Here is a 26521-nt window from a genome sequence, read left to right as displayed (position 1 = left end):
ACATAGTGATATTAGGTGATACTAACAATACTGCAGTTGTTGAGTGACTTGTTAAAAAAGCTACTGTAGGACGGGTGTAACTTTAGATGAAATCTCAAGTGTAGATTAAATATTTGTACTATTTAGAGCTATGACTGGAGATTGTGTGCCCAATGATAAACACATTTTTACCTCACTCAGGTTTTTGACAGGCAAAATCGATTGTCAAGTGCCACTAGTGCTAAGTGAGTAAAATGTCAGTTGACTTTGAGTTAGGAGTCATTAAGTCCAGGCATAGGCATGAGCTACATCTCGTATTGTAACAGCTGAGTGAATCCCCACAGATATGGGTTGACCCTCAGCAAAACTGTACTGATTAGTGACAAATGATAATGTTTTATAACAGTTTACAGAGTGCCATATATTTTTGCGTTCACGTCAACTGAACCAGCCACAAACTGGATTGCAGTGAGGATTGTGGGAGTTCACCATTGTTATAACATGTGATGTAATACCAAGAATTCTGACCCATGTTGAGATAAACAGTAACTAGAAGTGTCAGATGAAAGCAGTGTTTGCCTCAAAATTGCATTTAATGAGAATATATTAGTCAAACAATGTAAAATATCTTGGTGTTAGTTATTGCAAAAACCATTTATCTTTCTGTTGAGCATTGTTGAGCAGCCGCGTCCTGATTAGAAACAACTCCCAAAGGAGCTAAATCCAATCAACACCAAAATTAAAGTTAAGCTGCTACTTTGGTTAGTAGCAAATGACATCTTACTAATTGGGAGTGTGTCATTTGGCAATGAGGATTGGAGCAAGCAAGACGTAAAGGCAAGAGCTCTGCATAATGAATGCAAAGGTTCCTCAGTCCACAAAACTCATCCACATAGGTGCCTGGCTTCATTAATAGTTGACTTCAATTTAACTGTGGACTTTTCTGAAAACTTCTGGACAGCTTACACATCATAGCAGCTCTCAAGTAAAATAAAGACGCAGAACATATCTGATCACTGAACTTACAATACTCTCTTCAAACACAGTGTGTCTCTCCTAGGAGTTGTTGGGTGCACTTTCTCTGATGTTTTGGCAGATATTTGCAATTTTGTTTCCAAAATGTGCAGGTGTAGTTGGCCCAAACAAATGCTACTCATCATGTTTCATGTGACACCCAGTGTCAACAGAAAGCATTAGTTTGTTTCCCATTATAAACAAAATTGTTTTTAAAGTGGGGATATTGCATGCTACTTTGATAGAGTTATCCAGAATTAGTCTCGTGTGACATTCCTTTTGTCAGTGTTGATTAACAGGGACAATAAAATAAGGAGAATAACTCACACTTTGTCAGCAACTGAGTAGCGCTGCTGCATGACGGTGGCAGAATATGTGGGGCACGGTGGCACATAATTCACTGCTGGAGTACTGATTATTCTTCTTGTTTTACCATCCCTTTTAGTACATATGAGTAAAATTAATATTGTACTGAACTAATTTGGGACTGCTCTGCTGAATGGGCATGTAAAATTCTACTTTAAAAGTAATTTTGTTTGTGACAGGAAACAGACTGTCACTTTCCATTGATACTGAGAGCCACATGGAAGATGTGATGAGCAGTATTAGTTGGGCTGACTCCACCTACACATTGGAAAAATGAAATTACCAATATCTGTCTCTTAGGGAGACACTGTATACTTAAAGTGGATACATCCTCATTTTAAACCAATAAAATGTACTCATTTATGTAAAAGTATATTACAGCAATAACAATCTGTATCTAATTAAAGTGTTACTGTCTTTATGAGTAAGGAGATTGTATGATGCAAGCTAAAGCTCAATCAGTGGAGCAAAATAAGAATAGTGCATTGCTCTTATAACAAAGCAGTCTGTTAGAACAGAAACCAAAAATGACTGGTGTGACAATTATAAGCATGAACAGTTGCTGAGATGATTCATACAGAATGAAGGGGAAGAATTTATTGTAGGGTTGCAGGAGACAAAAATTAAAAATTTTCTAGAAGGTGAAAATATGTGGGGCTGGAGAAAAAAAGGCAAAGAAGTGGTAATGAGAAACGAAGTGTAGAAATTACAAGGTTATTTAGTAAATGAGGGGTAAAAAGTAGGAAAAAGCTGAATGATAAGTGACATTTATTGAGCAGGTGCCAGAAACCATGCATGTATTGAAGAGCCATGACAGCACACATGGAGCTCTCAAGTAATCTTTTACTAATCAGAAACTATAAATTATCTCAGTTATGTGGATTACGAAAAGCATTTGAGGCTCAAGTATGTTCAAAATGAAGTGAGGAAAGGTTATCCACAAAATATCAATTGTAATGAAGAGTGGGTAAATAGGATTTGATAGAAATGGAACACGTTGGCATGATCAGCCTCAAAGTAGCATTTAACACCAAAAACAGGCTGTGGCCGAGAATATAACTTGTAATATCATAAGCAATATGTTGCATTTATTTCTTTTGTTTGTTAGAAACATTTAGAGTTTACGGCAAAAAAAGAAATGAAATGAAAAAAAAAGGAGCATAGACTGAAGGGTACTGCAGATAAAAGATCTCTGTTATGATACAGTTAATAAAATGTTTGAAGTATTTGTACTAAGCCTGAAGTACAGAATGGTAGAAGTCACTGAGGAAACACAAAATACTACAAAGTGACCATCAGAAAGAAAGGATAGTGTAGAAACAAAAAAAATGAAGGCAACACATAACATGTGGGTTATGAGAGACTGAGACTCTGTGGAAGAATAGGTTGTTGATAATATAAGGTTAGTTTGGAGGAAGATAAGTAATAAGTAGCTGGAAACAAGTAAGATGGAGTTCCATGAAAATCTCAATTAGTTAGATATAATCAGAAAATGTAACTGACAGTAATAACAGAAAAAATGCTAAAATTTAACCAACATATGAAGCAATTCCTTGGTACTTGTGTCAGATGAGAATGATTTATTCATGGGCTGGCACTGAGATTGCAAAAAATTGTCTATAAGCAGTGGAGACTATCAACTCAATGGAGCAAAGGATGTTCTCATTTATATTTCAAGTAAATCACTTATTCAGTTTCTCTCATGATTTTGCTTGAGACCTGTGCAAATGAGCTTCATACTGTCTGCCCTTATTTATATACATTCAGTATCCACTGTTATCCTATTTTTTTGCAAGTCCGACACACTTGAACAGTGCCCTAGAATGGCTGCCCGAGTGTTTTATAATTAACTAACCGTGTTACCTGGCTTTGCTCAGGGAATTAATATGGGATTGTGTGTTAGTTGAAATAAAAGGTAAACTTTAAAGTATAAGAGGTAAAAAAAATATTGGAAACATATTCTAACTATTTACAGTACTTGTTTATAAACAACATTTTTCGTTTTGTTATCTGGGGTATGTTTGTACAAATTTTTTGAATTTCCTACTCGAGAGGAAGCTATGTACAGTTGACTGTGAGAGAAGCAGGAGTCTTTGTGGTTGATGCCGAAATAGTTTGAAGCTTGTTCTTCCAGTTTTTGTTAATTATAAAACTGTAGGCTAATTTGATTGGAAATTGCAGTCTTTTTAAAATGGAATGGCAATCCAGTATTCTGGGGATAAATAGTGTGTGTACTTGTACTTTCCAGTCATAAGTTCGGCTTTGATGATATTATTCAATAGCTGTTTGACAATCATCCTTGTTCCATTACATAGTTTTGGTGAGTTGAGATTTCTGAGTAGTATGATCGGAGATCTAATTTCAAGTCAAAGGCAGTGTAATGGCATTCCTGGTACTTGCAAAGAGTTCAGAAATTCTTTAGGGGAGTTCACACTTTCTTCAACATTTACCATTGTGTTGATCAATTTGTATGTTCTCTCTTCACTGGGAATTTTCTTTTGAATATTAAAGTTGTTATCATTGACAGTATTTTTTTAGTTGCCAAAATTGCCCTTTCAAATAGCCAGTCCAGATTGGTATAGTTGTGAACAATGTTTAGATAAATTGGCCTATGAGTTCATTCTCAGCAGTGGCTATATTGCAGAAATCACTGTCGTGCTTAATGAGGCCAGTCGTCTGGTCAGTAGGATATGTGCCTTTGCCTATTTGTAAAAGTTATTGAACAAAATGTGCTGTTGTTTTGTCTTTCAGTAGTTCAACTCTTACAGTTTTTTTTGGTCGCTGTGTTTGTGTGTGTGGCCAGAGATGTGATTTTTTAAAGCACACATTGATCTTGTTTGCTGGTGTTGACTTGTGGATTACTGGAAGTGTTTGTCGAAAATTTCCTAAGAATATGAGTACAGCTCCTTCCATCACTTCAGAGTTTCCTCGCAAGTCTTGTAATGTCTTGTCCACAACTTCAAGTGATTTTTTTGTGTGCCATTCTGCATTCATCCCAGAAGATAATTTTAGTGTGCGTTAGAAGTTCACACCGTCCAGGTGCTCTTGAGATTACGTACCAGGAATTGTTCTTCAACTGTATTCAATGGCAGTTGCAGGGCAGAATGGACAGTTCATCATCCTTTCATAAGTGTGGCTGTAATACCAGATGATGCCAGTACAAGTGGAATGTGTTGTTTAGAACATATTACCACCAGCAATAGATTTATTAGAAATGTTTTCCTGGTACCGCCTGATGCTTCCAAGCAAATAATTCTGCCAGTTTTGTTGTCAATTTGGTCCATGATAACATTGTAAATTTACTTTTGATTGTCATTGAGGAGTGGTTTGTTGTGAGCAATGTATTGAAGTAGTTCATTCATGTTGTAGCTTTTTTCTTTTGCATTTTCGTAGTTTAACACACTGATGGAATCGTTTCATGGTGCCTGCATCCCAAGTTGTACTAAGATCTGGTTGTTTATTGCTAAATATTTATCTTCTAGGCAAATGAGTGTTTGATATACAGGACATAAAATCCTGTGTGAGGCCTGCGATCATTTATATGTTAATAATTGGCAACCAATGCTGTACAATCGCAATAAAGTCATAAGATGTTCAATTGACTCTTTTATTAGAACATTATGCGTTTTGGGATTACACCCATCCTCAGATCTCACAAACTGCAACTCCTTCGTAACCAACCAGGCATACAGCCTTGACAACTCAAAGAGAGTGTCAAATAACATATGACTATAACTACCACACAAGCAGTCTTGAACTCTGCCTGGTTGGTTTGGAAGAAGTTGAAGTTTGTGATGTCTGAACATGGGTGTAATCCTGAAACGCATACCATATTCTAATAAAAGAGTCAATTGAACATCTCATGACTTTATTGCGATTGTACAGCATTGGTTGCCAATTATAAATGAGTGTTTCATTGAAGATGCCATTGTTGAATTCGATGCTCAGTTCAGGATGAGCTTGTCGGATTTGGTGCAGTATGTCATCACTTGCACTCTCTTTGAAGGAGTCCCATAGCTATTTTGGAGTCTATGGGTTACATGTTGCTAGAATTATGGCGAATAAGTCTCTCATTTGTTTAGCTGAGGCTGTGAGTGAGGCTTCTTGTGTTATTAATTCCCAGTGGTTGCCATTTTACAGTAGTCTTAAGCGTTGGCATGCTTCTCTGTAAGCCCATCAACAGTCTTGAGATCTGTGAAACCTGTCGATCCCGTTATTTCGTGTAGCAACATCTGGAGGTAGAAAAATTTGGCATTTAGACATATGGTGTATACTCAGCGTAGAGTGCCTGTTTTCATGATTCCTGAATGATCTGGAATTCCTTGTTGTGTTCCATGTATAATAGGTATGGACGTCGACAAATAGTAATGTTTTTGTGAATGCATACATTTGGCAGAGTTGGTAAAAAGCTGTTAATATTGTGTTCTGAGTGGTTCATTTGTGGTGTTTCTGACAGTGTTTTTTGTAAAGCAAATTCTCTGTCCATTTTCCAAATATACTGCTAGATGTTGCACAGTTGGTTTGCTTTTGTGGTATGGGAGAGGCGAAATCTGCCATGCTGCTTCATTACTGTTTGTGTATCTTCCAATTTGTGACATGAGGGTCTCATCGTTTCTGTTTACTTGTTCGCTGTCTTTGGCTGTTTGAAATATTGCCGTATCAGTACCTTTGTTCGTATAGCTACAGACATATTTGATGGATTTCAGAGAATTGCAGTATTCTATGTTTGTGCGTGCTTGAAACATTTTGGAAAGTAGTGTGTTGTATAGTACTAACCACTGATTGCCTATTTCCAGTTCGTCCCTGCTTCATATTTGTATTTTTGCTGTGAAGCCACTGTGTTTGGGTGATCGTTTTCTGTATTTGGGATAGCCATCAACTCTGGTTTGTGTGGTGTCAAAGTGTAGTTTTGGTTATTTATTAGTACATTTTCCATCACTCATACAGGGTGAATTGAAGTTTAATGGGCCGCATGGTCCGTGAATCATGTTTTTCACTATTATGTTGTACAGTTCCAGATCATCTTGTGGATTGGGAAATTCAGCTTGGATGATTTTGTCAATATCTGTGGAATGAATTCTATCATGTAGAATGTAGCCATATGAGATTGTATCAGTGAGGCACTCCTCATTTTTGCCATACAATTGTGTACAACCAGCATCTAACGGTTCCAAAGATGTGGTATTTTATGATGACTTCAGTAGCTCTCATTTGTTTTTGTCAGAAAACTCAGGCTATTATGTCATATCGTGCATGGGGGCTTGTCCATATCTTACTTATTCTTTGATTTCTGGCCATGACTAGTTGCATGTGAATGTTATGAAGAAGTCAGATTGTCCATATTTTCTTATGTATGTCATGGCATCTTGAGTGTGTTCGTGCATGTGTCTCAGACTTCCTATGTACAATGAGGATAAGGTTACCATAGTTCCAATGTCATCGGTGTTTGTGTCACTTATGATTGCGCCTTGAAGGTTAATGTATCCTTCTGTGTGCAGTTTCTTTTGATTCAGTCTTATGTAAAGCATCCGTTCCATTTCTCGTATAGACCGGGAATTGTTGGAATAAACAGCAAGTGTTGAGAATGTTTCAGTGTCTCTCATCATTAAGCAGTGAGCATAGAACCCCTAGGAAGTGACTTCTTCATTTGTTTCTACACCTGCTTAGCGTTGGATTTGTTTCACATTACAGTGATATCTGTCCCCCCTGTGCAGAAATATTAATGGATATCAGAGGGCATCATAAGAACGGTGTGTCTCCACATTGCATTGTAGTCCTTCTCTTCTTCATTGTACAGTTATGTCATCTCTTGTGTATTCATTGTCCACAATTATGATGATGACTTAATCTATCTGAATGCGTTAAATCAGCTTTCGTGTTCTCCTTGTTGTCTTTTTTTGGCTCGAATTATAATTTTATAGTCATCAGAAATCATTCAGTCTAGTGCTGTTTAGAATATGCGAATCAGCTGATTGTATTTCTATAAGGTCCTCTGTGCATCTCAGACTACTACTTGTCTCAATCCAGTGATATTTGTTCATTGTTGACCAATTCCTGTTTCTTCATTTCTGATTAAATATACCAGGAGAAATTAATGGTATTCGTTGGGTAGTGGTAGTAATGATCCCATGTGACAGATTTGTCATTGGATGGGAAAAAAACATTGAGTTTTATCTCTGTTATTGATGATTGATATGACTCTGAAAGCAATCACTTGGAAGTGGGCATTGTACACTTTTATCTTTTGAAGAAAGTGTTTTGATTCTGGAGTTTCCCCGGTCATGTAATGTAAAAATCTGCGGAGGTGTTTCTGGTGGTGGTAATCGAATTTTTCCATTCGTGCAACAGAATTGTCTACTGTATTTTTTCTCGTTGCAAAAATTAGCAGATGTTATCCATTTTTCTGATTACAGTGTGTTTGTGTTTGTTACATTCTTTTGTCAGGCCATAGCAGGATGCTTCATTTGTTAGGTTGTATTGTTTCCTTTTTTTTCATCCTCGCTTTTCATTGGGTGATATTTTCATGGCTAGTTTGAGTTTGATGTCATTTATTATAAGATGGTGTTGCAATTCTTGATGCTTCAGTCCATTCATTTCATTGTTCTGCGGTTTCTCTGCTTCTCACAGTGCTCATTCTCAACCATTGGAAACTGAAACATGCTTTGCGCTCTTTGGCTGTTTCATTTTTTTCACTGTTCTTTTTGTTTTCACTGTTTTTGCTTTAGAACTGGTAAGATCTCCTCGTTTTCATATCAGAATTATCTAAAATATAAATCAGATTACCTTTTTGTTAACAAATATGTTAAGTAGACTTTAAACACTTTATTTTCATTTTATATTCAAACACCGTATCATTTTGTCTAATCACACTTCACTGTTTGTGTTTACACACTGCACTACTTTTTTTGGTTCCTAACTTTGTCACTGATAAGAAACTGACATTCGAGCCCATGAATACCAATGCATAGGCCCACCAGTGGTGAATTCCAGAACGTACCAAAAAGGCTTTAAATGGTCCACAATCTTCCAGAACACTTCAAAACATTCTGAAGTGTTCTGTAACGTCCACAATGATATGGGATGTTCCTGAACATTCTGGAGTCTTCCTGGATGTTCCAGACTATTCCCGAAGATTTCAGAACATCCCAGATCATTGTGGAATGTTCTATAATGTTGTGGAATGCTCTAAAATATATCTCCTATGTAGAGTGATTGTATTTCCCCAGTATTCTACTTATAAACTGATATCTTCCATCTAGTTTACCTACAAGTAAGCCTGTGCTATCATTCCATTTCATATCCCTACAAATTTTTACACCCAGGTATTTTTATAAGTTGACCAATTCCAATTGTGACTTATGATATTGCACTCATTGGATACTATGTGTTTTTCATTTTGTGAAGTTAACAATTTTACATTTCTGAACATTTACAGTAAGTTGCCAGTCTTTGCACTGCTTTAAAATATTATCAATATCTGATTGAATATTTGTGCAGCTTTTTTCAAACAACTGTTTCATTTTAGATAAATGCATCAAGTGCGGAAAGTCTGAGGTTGTTATTGTTTGCAAGCTCATTAGTATGCAACATAAACAGCACTCACTCACCTGTAGCATGCCTAAAGTTACTTCCACACTCAGTGACTCTCCATCGAAGACCAAATGGTGCATCCTCCCTACTAAGAAATCCTAAATTCAGTCACAAATTTCATGAGATAGTTTCAATAATAAGTGTAAGTATGTGTACTTGATCCACAGGCATTCTCAATGTAGTGGGTTTAACATGGTCAATGTTTCTGAAATCCATGTCAGATGACAAGGAGGAAGTCATTCTGTTTGTAATATCTCATTCTACATCTACATATATACTCTACCAGCCACCAAGCGGTGGGTGGCGGAGGGCACAATTCGCGCCAAAGTTGTATTCCCCCTCTCCCCTCTGTTCCACTCGCGGATCGTGCGAGGGAAAAACGACTGTTTGAATGCCTTAGTATGAGCTCTAATTTCCCTTATCTTTGAATGGTGATTATTGTGCAATTTGAAACATGGTGGTAATAATATATGCTCAACATCCTCAGTGAAGATTGAATTTCAGAATTTAGTGAGCAGCCCCTTTCGTTTAGCGTGCCGTCTATCTGCAAGTGTGTCCCACTTCAAACTTTCTATGAGATTTGTAATGCTCTCGCGATGGCTAAATGTACCAGTCATGAATCTTGCTGCTCTTCTTTGGACCTTCTCAATCTCTTGAATCAGACCCAATTGGTAAGGGTTCCATACAAATGAAGAATACTCTAAGACTGGACGAACTAACGTATTGTAAGCTATTTTCTTTGTTGAAGGACTGCATCGCTTCAGGATTCTACCAATAAACCGCAATCTAGAGTTCGCCTTGCCCGTTAATTGTGTAATCTGATCATTCCATTTGAGATCATTTCAAATAGTCACACCCAGTTACTTGACGGGCGATACCACTTCCAAAGACTGTGCATTTATTTTGTACTTGTTCAGTAATGCGGATTTTTGCCTTGTTATACGCAGCAGGTTACACTTACTAATATTGAGTGATAACTGCCAGTCATTACACCACGCATTTATTTTCTGCAAATCCTCATTGATTTGTTCACAACTTTTGTGTGATACTACGTTCCTGTAGACTACAGCATCATTGGCAATAGAGTCTAATGCCGCTGTCAATACCATCAACCAGATTGTTTTTGTAAATCGTAAAAAGCAGTGGACCTATTACGCTGCCCTGGGGCACACCTGAAGTTTCGCTTGTTTCTGTTGAAGTCACCCCGTTCAGACATACTGCTCCCTGTCTGTCAGAAAACTTTCTATCAACCACATATGTCATCAGATAGACCGAAGTGCGCACTTTTTGGAGCAAGCGACAGTGCAGAGCTGAGTCGAATGCCTTTCGAAAGTCAAGAAATATGGCATCAACCTGGGAGCCGGTATCTAGAGCCTGTTGTATATCGTGCACAAAGAGGGCCAGCTGTGTCTGGCATGACTGCTGTTTCCTAAAACCGTGCTGGTTTCTGCAAATGAGCTTCTCAGAACCTAGGAAGATCATTATGTCTGAACCCAAAATATGTTCAATGGTTCTACAAAAAATTGATATCAGTGAAATTGGCCGGTAATTATGTGCATCCGATTTTCTACTCTTTTTATAGATTGCTATGACCTGGGCCTTCTTCCAGTCCCGTGGAACTTTCCGCTGTTCCAATTATCTCTGGTAGATAATGGATAAGAATGGTGCTACATTTGTAGCATAGTCAACATAAAATCTTAGGGGGATACCGTCTGGGCCAGATGCCTTCCTGGCATCTAAGGATCTTAACTGTTTTACAATCCCATATACACTAAACACTATGTCAGCCATCCTTGCGTTTGTTTGATAATTGAAAGGGGGAATGGTGCTGCAGTCCTCTACCATAAACGAATTTTTGAAAGCTAGGTTTAGGATTTCGGCCTTCTGTTTATCATCATCAGTTACATTACCCATACTGTCAGCAAGAGAAGGTATTGAATTATTTGTAGCGTTCATAGATTTTACGTACGACCAAAATTTTTGAGGTTATTTTTAGAATCTGCAGATAAAATATTGCATTCAAATTCATTAAAAGAATCTCTCATTGTCCTTCTGACAGCTGCTTTCATTTCGCATAATTTCTGTTTGTCGACGGGGCAGTGACTACATTTAATACAACTGTGCAGAATTCTCTGCTTCCTCAGCAACTTCCTAATATGTTGTTCCAAGGTGTATCCTTTCCCTCCCCTATATTTTTGCTAGGCCCATACTTCTCTAGTAGCACATGGTGGGCAATACCTTTAAATTCCGACCAAAGATGCTCAATATCTTTGTGTCCCGTGGTGAATGCTTGGAGCTGACTATGAAGATATTCATTAATGACACTTGTATTTTCTGTCCCAAACAAGAAAACTCTATCTGTTTCTTTGGTTTTTTTGCAACTTCCACTGACATAGAAGCCACAATGACATTATGGTCGCTAATACCTTCTTCTAGATTAACATCCACATAAAGATCAGGTCTGTTTGTTGCCAAAATATCTAATATGTTCCCAACTCGAGTTGGTTTTCTAACCAATTGCTCAGTGTTGTATGTTGAGAGCGCTCCTTGAATAACTTCACACGAATCTTTGCTTCTGGCCCCTGTGGTAAACATGTAATTTTCCCAGTCAATGGATGCCAGATTAAATTCTCCACCTATAACTAATGGATAATTTGGATATTTACTTCCTATGTACTCAAGACTTTCCCTGAAACGTTCTGCGACATTTGTTGCGGATGCTGGTGGTCTATGAAAACATCCTTATACAATGGTCAATCCTTGTCTGATTGACCCAGTATCAAACTCAACTGTGTTTAAACAGCTTTTAACTGCAATGAATACACCACCTCCCATAGCATCAGCCCTATCCTTCCTAAACATTGTCCAATCCGAGTTCAAAATTTCACTGCTTTTTATGTCTGGTTTCAACCAGCTTTCGATACCTAATACGATATTGGCATTACTACTGTTTATTTCGGAGAGTAACTCAGGGATCTTGCTACAAACACTTCAACAATTTGCTAACATGAGATTTACCATATTTAAATCATTTGTAATGACCTGTTTAGACAAACTAACAATTTTTACATTTGGCACACCCACATCAGTGTCATGAACTGGTAATTTTTAAGGCCAACGATTTGTTTCCCGTTGGGAAACCTAATCTAAAAAACCCCCATCAAGTACTGTGCTGCCCATGTAGCTGCTTCCTGTGTGTAGGCACCCCTAATCTATCGAGGGGCGTCCTACAACCTTCCACCCCACAGCGTAGGTCGAGGAATCTACAACCATTTTCGTCACAGAGTCAATGTAGCCTCTGGTTTAGCTTCTCCACTCGACTCCAAACCACAGGACCCCAGTCTGCCCTGGATACAATGCTGCAGATCGTAAGCTTGGCTTCCACTCCTGAAGGGATGGAGGCCGCCTTTGCCAATTTAGCAAGCCACCGAAAGCATTTCCTCGGAACCCCTACGACAGGCATCGTTGGTGCCGACATGTGCAACAATCTGCAGCTGGCTGCACCCTACACGCTCGATAGCCGCCGGAAGAGCCTCTTCCACATCCCAGACAAGGCCACCCCGGCAAGCACCACATGGAGTGAATGTTGGACTTCTTCCCCGCCCTAGCCGCTATGTTCTGAGGGGCTCCATGACCCGCCTAACATTGGAGCTCCCAATAACTAACAAACCCCTACCCCCACGTGCCTGTCCGGACCTTGCTGAAGGAGCGGCCACTGTCCTATCAGAAGGTGCATTCTGATCCAGCTCAGCCTCCCTCCCAGCATCAGATAGCACACTGAATCTATTAGCAAAGTGCATGGGATTGGCAGGAGCCTGCATCCCCCATGCAGCCTTTGCCTTGAGGCTCGAGACCTCAACACAGTCTGCCAGCCACACTGAGGTGGGAGTGGGCCAGCCTGCTCAGTCACACCTGAGGTCGGCTCAGTGACAAAAAGCTGTGACATCCCCCTGCCCCCTGCACATCTAGTACAGCAGAGGCTGCCCCAGGCATCCCTTCCCCACCACACCTCAAGGTGGCACACTGGAGTTTGTTGACTGTGGCCAACAAACCTTCCAGCTGCGTTTGGACTTTGACAAACTCCTGCATCCGCACACAACAGACACAGCCCCTATCCATCTAGCTAATAACTGATTTACTATTAAAAAAAAAAAAAAAAAACTTAGGAAACCTACTGCCCCACAAGATTAACAGCTACACTATAGTTGGCAGAAAGGACACTCAATAATGAAAATTAAAAATGTATGGTGGAAGCTAGATCTGGTGCTTATTTTCCTGCTAGGGGCTATTTAGTGAATACTAAAGAATAAGACAGTGACCTACAGTAAAGTACTAGGGGCTATCTAGTGAATATTATTAATGAATTAAACAGTGACCTACGGTTAGCTGCACCTACTGATTATCCCTCGTATTTGTAATTTAAACAGCGTTTACATACATGCGAAAGTGACCTAATAAAACTATAAAAACTGCTACCATAAATGTACCGAGTGTAAATGACACTAATAAAGTTAAATACTGAGTATTGTACACTGACAGATGCAGGTACAAAACAAAACCTTTAGTTCAGAATGTATAGGAACTGATGGGCTTACAGTACACGATCACTAAAGCCCACAACAAGCTAAGGAATTTAAGCAGATGGCAAAGTGAGTTTTAGCTTTCTGCTAACTAAACCATATGTAAGAAGGGTTCAGAAGTTGTATTGTAACACTGATTTACTCAGATATTGTAATCTAATACTAATTTATCACGTATTTTACGTTTGCTTAACTGTTAACGGTCGCAGGTTGCGCTAGTCAAACGTATACAAGTGAGGTTAGATTTCACTGTCAGTATCACTATTCCTAATGAAAGATATAAAAACTGCTACCTTCAATGTATCAAGTCTAAATGACACAAGTAAACATGAATGCTAAGTATTGAACACTATCTTAAACTTATTAACCCTCATATGTATAATGTAAACAAACGTTTACGTACACGCGAAATTTAGCCTAATAAAACGTATAAACACTGCTACCTTCAATGTATCAAGTCTAAATGTCACTAACAGTCGCAAATACTGAGTATTGTGCCCTGAATTAATTGATAATCCCATGTATTTAACATTGGTTAAGAATGTACACAAACGTTTGCGTACACGCGGAACTGTCCTAAACAGAAACTTTGCTTATCTTATTGAGACGCAAATAAAAACTGAAACCTTCAATTTATCACGTCTATCTGACACTAAAGCATGTAAATACTATAGAATAGACAGCAAAAACAATTAATTACTAGCTGAATTACTTATCTTCTAACACAGCAAGTGAAAAGTGCTGTTTGAGTTCAGAATATGTTATAAAATCCTACAGCAAATGGGTGTCAAGGGTATTGAACAGTATTTTGGTGGATTACTTCTGCTACCCTTCTTGCAAGTGGATGTGACGTGTGCTCTCTTTCAACTACTGGGTGCAAGTTCAGTATAGAATCTAATAGGGATTCCATTGGAGCCAGGAGCTTTGTTCAATTTTATTGATTTGAGCTGTTTCTCAATGTCAGCTGACACTGTTATTTATTTCACTTATCTTTGCTGGAGTGGTGTAAAGGTGATGCTCTTTAATTTTCCTATGTAAAAGGAACATTCAAAAACTGTGTTCAGCATTTCTGCTTTTGCTTTGCTACCTTCAGTTTCAGTCCCTGTCTCATCCATGAGTATCTGGACAATAACTTTACAAATGACCAGAATTTCTTTGGGTTTTGTGAGAGATCCTAATATTCTACTATGGTAGTCATTAAAGGCTTCATGCATTGCCTTCTTGACAGCCAAATGTGTTTCATTCAGAATCTCTCTATCTATAGCCCCATAATTTGTTTTACACCTATTATGCAGTAGCACAGAGACTGTATACCACATAGGGCCCCTCTCATCACGAAATGTTCTACTGCGTACATTTCTGTCCAGTGCACGGTCAGCTACTCTTTTAGACTTGAGACACAGGTTTCTCTTCAGAGCTAAAAATTTCCAAATTCCTCATTTAGATATGACCTTACTGCCTCTGTATCTCGCATGTTCAACATACACGCATCAAAGAAAGTTTTGCGTCACCTCGGTTCCGAGAGTTCCAGAACCTGTACAGAAAATTAGAATAGAGATCAACATAAACATCATTTCCATCCTTTTTATTGCTCACGAAAACCACACATTGCATATTGTACCACCATACAGCGAGACCTTCAGAGGTGGTGTTCCAGATTGCTGTACACATCGGTACCTCTAATACCCAGGAGCATGTCCTCTTGCATTGATGCATGCCTTTATTCATTGTGGCATACTATCCACAAGTTCATCAAGGTACTGTTGGTCCAGATTGTCCCACTCCTCAACGGCAATTCAGTGTAGATCCCTCAGAGTGGTTTGTGGGTCATGTTGTCCATAAACAGCCCTTTTCAATCTATCCCAGGCATGTTCGATGGGGTTCATGTCTGGAGAACATGCTGGTCACTCTAGTCAAGGGATGTCGTTATCCTGAAGGAAATCATTCACAAGATGTGCATGATGGGTGGTGCGAATTTTCGTCCATGAAGATGAATGCCTGCCAATATGCAGCCAATATGGTTGCACTATCGGTCGGAGGATGGCATTCACATATCGTACAGCCTTTACGGTGCCTTCCATGACCACCAGTGTCGTATGTTGACCCCACATAATCCCACCCCAAAACAGCAGGGAACCTCCACCTTGCTCCACTCACTGTACAGTGTGTCTAAGGCCTTCAGCCTAACTGGGTTGCCTCAAAACACGTCTCCGACATTTGTCTGGTTGAAGGCATATGTGACACTCATTGGTGAAGAGAATGTGATGCCACTCCTGAGCGGTCCATTCGACATGTTGTTGGGTATATCTGTACTGCGCTGCATGGTGTCATGGTTGCAAAGACGGACGTCAGGAATGAAGTTGTGCATCATGCAGCTTATTTCACACAGTTTGAGTTATAACACGATGTCCTGTGGCTGCACAAATAGCGTTATTCAACATGGTGGTGTTGCTGTCAGGGTTCCTCCGAGTCATAATCCGTAGGTAGCAGTCATCCACTGCAGTAGTAGACCTTGGACGGCCTGAGCGAGGCTGTCATCGACAGTTCCTGTCTCTCTGTATCTCCTCCACGTCCAAACAACATCGCTTTGGTTCACTCCTAGACACTTCCCTTGTTGAGAGCCCTTCCTGGCAGAGTAACAATGCAGACACAATCTAACTGCGTGACATGGTTGAACTACAGACAACACGAGCCGTGTACCTCCTTCCTGGTGGAATGACTGGAACAGATCGGTTGTTGGACCACTCTGTGGAATAGGCGCTGCTCATGCATGGTTGTTACATCTTTAGGAGGGCTTAGTGACATCTCTGAACAGTCGATGTCTATCTTCAAGAGTTCTGGGAACCGGGATGATGCAAAATGTCTTTTGATGTGTGTATAAATCTTGCACTTCGGCAATCATTGTTGCTACAAGTGCCTTAGGGTCAAAGAAGTCAAATATATTTGTTGCTATTTGATCCTATAAAGTTCCATTGTAAGCAGGCTTCCAAACTTCCTGTTCTTGATACTTTTCAGAGAAGACACACTCATCAGTTACAAAACTGTAATTATACCAATTGATCATTCAATAATTAAAGTCTCCTCTGATGACAGTATAAATATTAGGGGATGTGTGTACCAGTAAGATGAGGTTTTCTCTAAATTTTTCAGTTACTTATTGGGGTCAGTCTTACACTGAGTCAAAACATCCAATTATAAGTTTGTTCCCACCCTTGATACTGAGTCTTGTGCAAACAGTGTCACATACAGCTTCAGTTCTTATCTCACTGGATTTGAATTTCTTGTCTACTATGTCAAATACACCACTTCTGTATCACATTAGCCTATCCTATGGATATACATTTAAGTTATCACCAAAAACCTTTCTGCTATCAGTTTTGGGTTTTAACCAGCTTTCTGTACCCAGTATAATGTGGGCTCCACTGCTTTATAGGTGTGCTTCAAACTCTGACACTTCATCGTGAATGTTCAGCAGTTGATCAATGGAATTTTAATACACTCACCTGTGGGAGACATTTTTTGGATCTTACATTGATACTTCAGGGTCTCCTGTTGCTACAGATGAAGAGTTGCTAAATAAAAAAAAAATTCAACTACCTGAATAGCAGCCTGTGATGTGTAGTGCCTATCTGACCCCTTTACGGGGGGGCCTTAAATTCTCAACCCTATGGCACAGGTCTAGGGAATAGCAGCCTAACATGTCACTAAACCTTCCCAAGTATCTAATTCAGGCCTTCCACTTTTCTCAAAACAAGGGGACAGTGCTGCAGATTGTGAGCTTTGTTGGAGCTCTTTGAGTGTGGCTGGTCTTTTCAACCTCCTCTGATAGCCACTTGAATGGTCCAGTTATGACCTTGCAGCCCAGATGACAGGCATCATTTGTTGCAGTGTGCATAATATGTAGTAGAGGTGGATTGTTCCAGTTTTTAAGACAAGTTGGAATACAGGTGTGTACAATGACACACTGGTATTACTGTGGTGGAATTGCGAGATTATGGCACATGTGTTATGTTTGAAAATTATGACTACGTTTAGAAATCTTTTCTGTAAGAATCAGTATAGATTGTACAAACACCTTCCATCTAGAACCCAGAAGACTGTAGAGGGTGGAGTGCAAGGTGATTCATGTTTCTTAATTTCCGGAAAGTCTTCAATTCAATAGTGTTCTGCTGTTTTGGAAACAAAATGTTTTCTTACAGCATTATCAGGTAGAATAGTCATTGGATTGAAGATTTCTTAACAAACAAAATTAACTGTTGATTCTCAATTGGTAGGTATCATCAAAAGTAAATTGTCTTTTGTTGCATACCAAATAAGTGTAGTAGGACAATGATAAATACTGGTAGTAGCTCTCTGAAAAGGCAACACAGTTATATATGGCAGGTTGTATAATTACAAAATTGGTATGAAACACAAGAAGATATGTACATGATCAACACTTTGCACAAATACAGGCAGCTGACACTCGATATAAAGGAATGTAATGTAACGAACATAAAAAGACAAAAAGACATGATATTATTTGCCTATGCAGTTAGTGAGGAGCAGCTAATCACTGGAATCAGTCACATCTGTCAAATGCTGCAGACTACCCATTTGCAGTAATTCGAGGTTTACTGGCTACACAAATCTAGTTGTAAGGAAGACAGTTTGATTCTTGTCTGGTGTTCATTGGAAGAATCCTGAGAAAATATAATTGATTCATTAATTACATTGCTTGCAAAGCCTTTGTCTAATTGATTCTTGAGTGTTGTACAGGGTGCAGCAGCATTCATAGTGTAATTTAACTTACATAGTACAGTGACATACTGCAGGAATGCGTGCCAGCTCATGCCGCATTCATGTACTAATGAGCTGCCATTTCGAGTGTGACAGTGATATGGAGCGGTACAGAGCGCAGCATCGCGCCTTTGCTGTTGAAAGTTATTTCAAGAATAACAACTCTGTTATTGCTACCCAGTGGCTATTTCGGCAACATTTCAACTTGGGATGTCACGGGAAAGTTCCAGATGGATGGACCATTGTGAAGTGGATACGTGTGTTTCAAACAACAGGTTCTGTTTGCAGTGGCAAACCGGGAAGAAGTGAAAGAACTGTGCAGACACCAGAAGCCGTGGAAAATGTTCGTGCTGCACTATTGTGTAACCCAAAAAGATCTGCTCGTCATCATGCGCAAACTGTGCATATGTCCGATCGCTCATTCAGGAGAATATTGCACAAAGATCTCTATTTTCACCCATATAAGCTGTAGATGTCATGGCGAATGTCACTGTGATTCAAAGTGATGTCTCTATAATCTGGAAAAAATTTCTAGCGACAGGATCTGCCGAGGATTGTCACAAATTGGCTGCTGAAGAAAAACAACAAGTTTGTAGGAACAATATATGTGTATAACAGCAACACAATGCTGCATGTCCAAGGCAGCAAATTAGGAAATTAGGCCTCGTGATTGGTTTTTTTTTTAACGAAACGTTCTGCTCAACCATGCGTGATCTCCTTCGCCACCATCCTGATGGCAGATGAAGCTCATTTTGAGTTATGTGGTTCAGTGAATAAACAGAATATGTGTTATTGGAGTGATGTAAACCCGCATGAACTGCACATCAAGCCCTTGCACAGTTCTCGTGTCACAGTGTTTTGTGGAATTACTTCCTTTGCGATTATTGGCCCTTACTTCTTTGAGGATGACAGCGGCATTGCTGTAACTGTCACCAGTGAATTTACCTAAGGATGCTGCAAGACTTAGTTCTTCCCCAATTAGGTATGGTCGATGTGGATGTGGAACAATTATGGTTTCAACAACACAGAGCGACTTTGCATACAGCCAGCATTTGCATGGATTTCTTGCGACATACATTTCCCGGTAGAGTAATTTCCCGTTTTGGTGTCATATACGGGCTGCTTTGCTCATCTGACCTTTCATGTGCAGACTTTCTCCTTTGGTGCTACCTGAAGCAAGAAGTGTTCCGAACACGTTGTGCCACCATTCCTGAGTTGAAGGATCACATCAGAACTGCCGTCAGCAATGTCCCAGGGAATACATTATGCCGAGTTATGGAAAGCTTCTAACGCCGCCTAGATGGGGCATCATTTGATAGGAGTCAAATTCAAAAATTAATCCATGCAATGGACAATGACAATTAGTAAATGGCATACCTTTGACTATTAATTGAAATAAGAGGTAATAAATAAATTACAGTTACTGCCTGTTGGTGTATTTTTAATATCCTACTATGAACGCTGCCGCACCCTGTACATCTGTTTGGGACATTTCCTTAGTGGAATCAACAAAATAGAGTGAAATGCTACATGCATAATGGAAAGCTTATTCTTAAAATTCAGAATATATGCAGTCCAAAATGTGTGGACACAGCCTTTATTTCCATTCATACGCATCTTATGTGATGACAGTGAGGGAAAAAATTAGAGAAATTTACATGGAAATTTATCAATAGTTGTTCTTTCATGCACAATCCTTGAGTCAAGTATCTTGGAAGTAAAATATTGGTACACTGTGTATTTTCTCTCGCAGACTGTATAGTGGCTTGTGGAGTACATATTTGCTGCTGTAGTGTTAGATGATGATGTATTCACAACAAGTACAGGAAAAAAATCTATCATTGAAAAAGTGCTCTATGTATTATTTGATACAGATATGCTAGATATATTCCATCAGACATGTTGTTTCAAAATAAAGAACATAGACACACAAAAATCATTAGAGACTTTATATTGCTTTGTGCACAATCATATAGTGGTCAAAATAAGTGTTACATATTGCTTTATTGTCAATACTAGCCATAATAGGAAACAAAACTGAGTTTGTTTGCTCAGGTAAAGTCATAAGAAAACAAACATAAAAAATATAAGCACATTTCCACTTGATAAACGCAGTCAAAAAAACAAAATCTTACAAAAGATCCCGCCGCGAACATACAGTTTCTTCTCCCTGTCATCTTACATAACACATTGTTTATGAACCAGTTGGCCTTCCTCATAATTGGAGACACTTTTGAATGTCGTACATGAAATGTATTTGCAGTTGCGAATTTGGACAAACATCGGTTGTATAATGGAACAACAAAATGAAAATCTGTTCTGGACTGCAGTGTTGTATCCTGCCTACTTGTTGAATATGGGGTGCCTAGGAAACCTGCTTTCTCATGTCGCTAGACAACAATCCAAGCAAATCGTATTAATGGAGTTTATTTACAGAAAATAAATGACATTACCTAACGTTGAGAAATTTACAATGATGTGTCACAAGCAAAGGACAACATGCAACATAAACAGACTCTTCAGTATATACAGTTTGTGAAACAAGAGAAGTAATACAGTTCCTAAGTCGCTGCCATACAAGTGCCTATTCTTGATGCCGATGTGGAAGTCATAGAACTGCTAGTCTTCAACTGGACCACGGCCAGGCAGCACAGCAGTAACATCCTCTTCGTGTCAATGGTGCTGTCATCGGGTTGTCATCATAGAGAGGGGTCAGTCCGCATGCAGTTGGCTAACATCTTTACAGCCCTCTCTGTTGTAACGTTTCTGACCGGCGTGCCGGTTCTTTACTTTACACCAGAACAATATCGTACTTTTGAATGTGGATTGACATACTCCTTATCAAATTGTCCAGGTACGGGATATTGTCCCATTCCTCACAGTGGGCTCAATGATGCCCTGTCTCTGGTAGAACAGGACAGTTGCAAACTGCTCATTGTAACAAGACCAGTACATTCTCAGTGCAGTTACATCTGTAGAATATGGAGGCCATTCCATCCGAATGATTTTATGCTCTCATAGGTAGGCATTGACAAGATTATGACAAAGCAGGTGTGCATTGTCATCCTTTAGTGTGAAACATGCTCCAATACGTTCACCAGATGGAGCCACAGTGTGTGCAAGAAAGCTGTCCTGACACTTCACACCTGTCATCTTCCTATGTATTGGCACATGGGGTGTCCTGTGGCCATCATGATTTCACCCCGAAACGATATAGTTTGTGTTGACACCTGCAGTCCTATAGCTGTTTAGAATTGCTGCCTTGGACATGCAGCATTGTGTTGCTGTTATACACATATATTGTTCCTACAAACTTGTTGTTTTTCTTCAGCAGCCAATTTGTGAGAATCCTCAGCAGATCCTGTCGCTAGAAATTTTTTCCAGATTATAGAGACATCACTTTGAATCACAGTGACATTCGCCATGACATCCACCTCTCTCTCCTACTTGTTACATTAGAGTGGCCATGCGGAGCCCCTGATTGTATGTTATTGTTGTCTGAACGATATTGAAACAACAAATCTCTTTTAATGACACACAGCGTAAGCACTGCAATGTTTACAGGTGACACGGTTGCCAAGACTGCACATACTGCCTCCTCACAGTAGGAACAAAACAGCCCAGTGTATTGGTATCATAACATATTTCTGGATAACAACATTCAGTATTAAATTTTTGGCAATATGCAACATGTATTTTGACCACTGTATTAACATGTAATTTATTTATTTGAAGATTCTATGATAGTGATAATATTCCTTGTCACAGGAGGTATAAATATTCAGCTGTTGTGATTGAATTATGTTGATATGTGAAATAAATGGTAAGCAAGAATATGATAATTTGAAGTAATGGATCCTGAATTTTTAAGCTTTAGAGAAACAAAAATTATGCAGACAGGCAATCAACTTTTTTTCCTCCTCTTTAATGGAGTAACAGATCTGAAACTGCAAGTGAAACATTTTCAGATATTATAAAATATTCATCTGTAACTGTTATGGCAAATTAGTATGATGAATATCAGTTAACTTGTACTTCTGTGTGCACACCAGCTGAAAACCGGGGTATTTGTTTCTAGTCTGTGATGTGTCAGTAACATATTAGAAAAGGGAATGATTAAGTGTTAACTTGTTAATTATGGCTACAAGTTCTAATTATCACTTGCACTCGAGAAAAACTTAAAATTATTGAAGAAGCCGAGAATGTTAGGAACTGTGCTGTGGGAAGAAAGTACAATGTGAGTGAGGGTTGTATACATGATTGGCAAAAAAACAAAACATGGCTTCAAGAAGCGAGCAGTAATCACCAGGCATTTTGCAGACAAAAAGCTAAGCATCCAGACCTCAAAAAAGGCTCTGCATTCATGTAGATAAGAAGCAACAATACGGATGCACAGTGACTAATGAAATGTTCCAAAGAACTAGGCAGCAATGGTTTCAAAGCTAGCTGGGGCTGGCTATCAAGATTTTTCAATCGAAATGGATTAGATTCCATAGAAAAACTACCATTGCTCAATGGCTTCCTAGCAACTATGAGGAAAAAGTAGTGAATTTTCACTGCTATGTGATAAATTTGTGCCGCAAACATTGCTGTGTATTATTGCAAATTGGTGACGTGGATCAAATGTGAGTCTAATTTGAGATGCCGCTTGACAACACAATGAACAGGAAAAGGAAATCCAGTGTCATGATACAAACTAGTGACAATGAGGAGCAAAGATGTACCATGCCATGGACAAAAGCTACCATCTCATGTGATATTTAAAAGGAAAACTATTCAGAAAATATCAGTAAAAGGCATATTCATAGTGTATATGCCCCAGGACAACTGAGAAGTCCACGAAAAATGGAATTTTCTCTTTTGGAAAAACCCAAAAAGTTTTTAGAATTCTGGGAATTGTTCAGTGTTTTAGTTTTCATTTACATTTTTTTAAGTTAAATTTTTGTAATTTTGACTGGTAAGAACTGTGATACTGTAACAAAGAATTTCATTTTAGTCCACCACTGCAGAATAATACTGCACCAGTAAAACATAAAGAAGAGAATAACACCAAAATAAAACTTTAGCTGCAAATAAAATGTGTCATTTACAACAATAAAACACAGTGCAGACACAAGCGTCTACCAACACCAAAAATATGTCAAAGGCTTTAGAATAAGGACTGTACAATACTTCTAACAATTAACTGCTTTCAATGAGTGTGACATCACAACTGTTTCCATCCTTAACAGTTGCAGGAAAGTATTGTTAATGGTGGTTTCACTCGCAGCAATTTAAACTGTGCTCTTAGGTACTGGCTAACCACAGCCTCAGAAAAAAAAAAGCAACTAAAGATTTTTAACAAGCAATATTACATGTGAAAGTTTAACTTTTCTTGTAGCTATACTGTACGTATATTAATTTCAACCAATAACTTTTCCTATTTGTGTGTTCGCAATGCTCTGCAGTAATGTAGCTTTTGGCTGACTATATCAAGTGTCCTATGCTGCGAATATTTGCTGTCATTGCCTGGTGAGATAATGTGACAAGAGCTATGATTGGCTGATTAAAGCGCATCATGATCTCAGTTTCAGTGTTTCAGAAGCTACCGTGCTGTATTTGGTGGAATTCGTATTTATACTTTTGTAACACAAAAATTGGAAGTGTACATGTTGATGTGCATCAGAGATCTTTCTGAAACATGTTGCTTTTTGCTGGGTTTCATTTCCTAAAGTGTCAGGAAGTTCTATGCTGGTGTATAAAATCTTTACCATAAAAAGGATTGGTAAACTTTACAGCTCCAAGGGAAAGTGTATTGTCAATTAACATATAAAATGTACTTCTACCAGGGGTATAGTATTTTTCAAACTGTGGTATAGTGCATTTTCACCCAGGAAAAAGTTTACTTTTAACTCGGAAAAATCCGGGAAATTTTTTTCTTGTCCACATGTACATAGCTAATTTGAAAGGATGGATGTACAATGACATTTTGTTTGACTGTGGCGTATGTTTGGCAACATTGCCCAGGTGCCTTGCTGACTTTACATGACATGTTGGTCCTGGACAGATTCTGCAGACATACAACAGAGGAAGTGCAAAACAAGTCACTAAAATGAAAAACTGACTCGGTCATTATCCCTGGAGGCCTAACATCCATCCTACAACCACTCAGCCTTTCAGAGCTGCACTTATTCAGCAATATACACTACGGATAGCCAGTGAAAACCTCTAGTTCACACTGAGTGGAAAAATTAAGTGTTCGGATTTGTCCCAGATTTGTGATTGGGTAGAATGTGCACGGGACTCCGTTCCGCTACCACTGGTGGAACAATCCTTAAAAAAAACTGATATAACAAATTTACTGAACAGAACCGAGGACGATTCTCTATGGGAAGATGACAATGACAACAATGATTCTTCAGTTAGTGGTGGTGGTGAATAGAATTATTATATTAGAATAATTTTTTTTTTTTTTTTTGTAAATAAAACACAAATTAAAAGTTAAAACCAGTATTTCTTTTTTTTTCTATCCTTAAAATTAGGATGTGCATATGTTTTTCACATATACAATACTCAGTTGTTTATGTCCTAAGCTTGCATAGTCATTGAACTGTTAGGGATGCTTACCACTTGGTGACAACATTAAATTGTTGTGGTGTACTGAAAAGCTCCTGTGACTGTTGCAATAATCTAGTTGGGAACATATGTATTTGTCTGATGGAGTAAGTAAGAAACAGTGATCAGAAGAAAGAATGTTTTGTAACTTTTTTGTGCCCACATAAAACGGAGTTTGCATGTTGATGCTAGTGAACACAGTATGTGTTGCTACATAAATGGCATTGATTTGCAGTCTAATGAAATCAGTATGACATGAGATGAAATAACTTGATTGGAAACTTATGTTCCAACTTTCCAGTTGTCTTCCCATTACTATTATTTTGATGTGTCATGGAGGTCTTCATTAACGTTATCACTTGAATTTATTTAATGAACGGGCACGATGTTTAGCCTTGGTTGTAACGCTTGCCAACATATATGTAGTGTAATGTAAAAAAAATCAGAAGGAATGAAATATCCATAAGTACATTTATACTCCAGAACTTGTGTTGTTGTTCTGTTTACATTTCATTGTAAACAATAAAACAAAAACTGAGACTTATATAACTTTGTGGAGGTATGGTGTCATTTGAGATGCAAGTGATGTTGAACTTAATTACTGCTGATCCAGCATCAGACTCGACAGTGAATATACATTGTGATGTGTAGTGTGAGGTGCATCAGCACATTGCTGCAAAACTTTCTGGCCACTGTTAACAGTGTTGACAATGAAATGAAAAAGTGCTATCCTTTTAAAAATTATTTCCTGTTTGATTAGTCAGTTTATCAGATATTTTATTCTACAGCAACAGTGCTCAATATGTTCATTGTGATTGGCTTTTTCATTGTTTTCATTTAAAGTGGTACTGTACTTAGCCCAGGTAATTGAATTTGTGGGACACTGTTATTTTCATTCTTAATAATATAACACAAATTCTGCTTTATCTAACAGATGGCTGTTTGCACTGACTTGGATCGAAAAATGCAGACAATGGAGGAGGAAATTATGGTTAACCCAGTATTTGTGAAGAAGTCTTGTGGAGCCCAAGATGATGATTTACCACCTGCAACAACACCTGCGTCTAAAATTACGACTTATTCTATGTGAACACTCACGTGTCTTAAATATTTTTCTGTGATAGAATGTTTCGCCTACACTCTTATTTTATGTTTGTATTAATAAACAATACTGAACAAATATACTTCCTAATTATTTGGAATACCATTTATTTCAGAATGAAATTATAAAAGCACATAGTTTTTATTTTATGCAGATGGTCATTAAGTGTGAGAGCATATATTTTGAATTAGAGACATAATGATCTAAAGAGCATGTTCCCAAGATATATTGTAATTACTTGGTTCATTTCATGGATCATAATTATGATCTCTCATCATGATGTGCAATGATTCAGTTTACAATTATAATACACTTCTTCAGTGAAATATATGGCAGCATGCATGACCATTTACGATTCTCTCGTACATTACACACTCACAGAGGTATGCGTGCATGGAAATTGTCAAGCAGATGTATCAGTTTGTTTTTTAAGTTAATTATACTATCTGCTAGACTCTTTGACATTACTGGGCATATGGGCAAACATTTTTATTGCTCAACATCCAACTTCTTTTGC

At 38.5% G+C, this 26521-nt stretch overlaps 1 protein-coding gene across 1 annotated transcript in view; it reads left to right on the top strand.

Annotated features, from left to right (window-relative positions):
* Positions 1-26104, top strand: part of LOC126175586 (COP9 signalosome complex subunit 3) — a 99712-nt gene extending 73608 nt beyond the window's left edge. Inside the window, exon 8 of the mRNA XM_049922446.1 lies at positions 25837-26104. Coding sequence (XP_049778403.1) covers positions 25837-25992 — 156 coding nt within the window. The 3' untranslated portion in view covers positions 25993-26104. The remainder of the gene's footprint in view (positions 1-25836) is intronic.
* Positions 26105-26521: the final 417 nt, after the last annotated feature.

The sequence above is a fragment of the Schistocerca cancellata genome, chromosome 3, assembly GCF_023864275.1.
Source record: "Schistocerca cancellata isolate TAMUIC-IGC-003103 chromosome 3, iqSchCanc2.1, whole genome shotgun sequence".
NCBI lineage: Eukaryota > Metazoa > Arthropoda > Insecta > Orthoptera > Acrididae > Schistocerca > Schistocerca cancellata.
The sequence above is the reverse complement of the archived record's forward strand: the minus strand, read 5'-3'. Positions and strand labels throughout refer to the sequence as shown.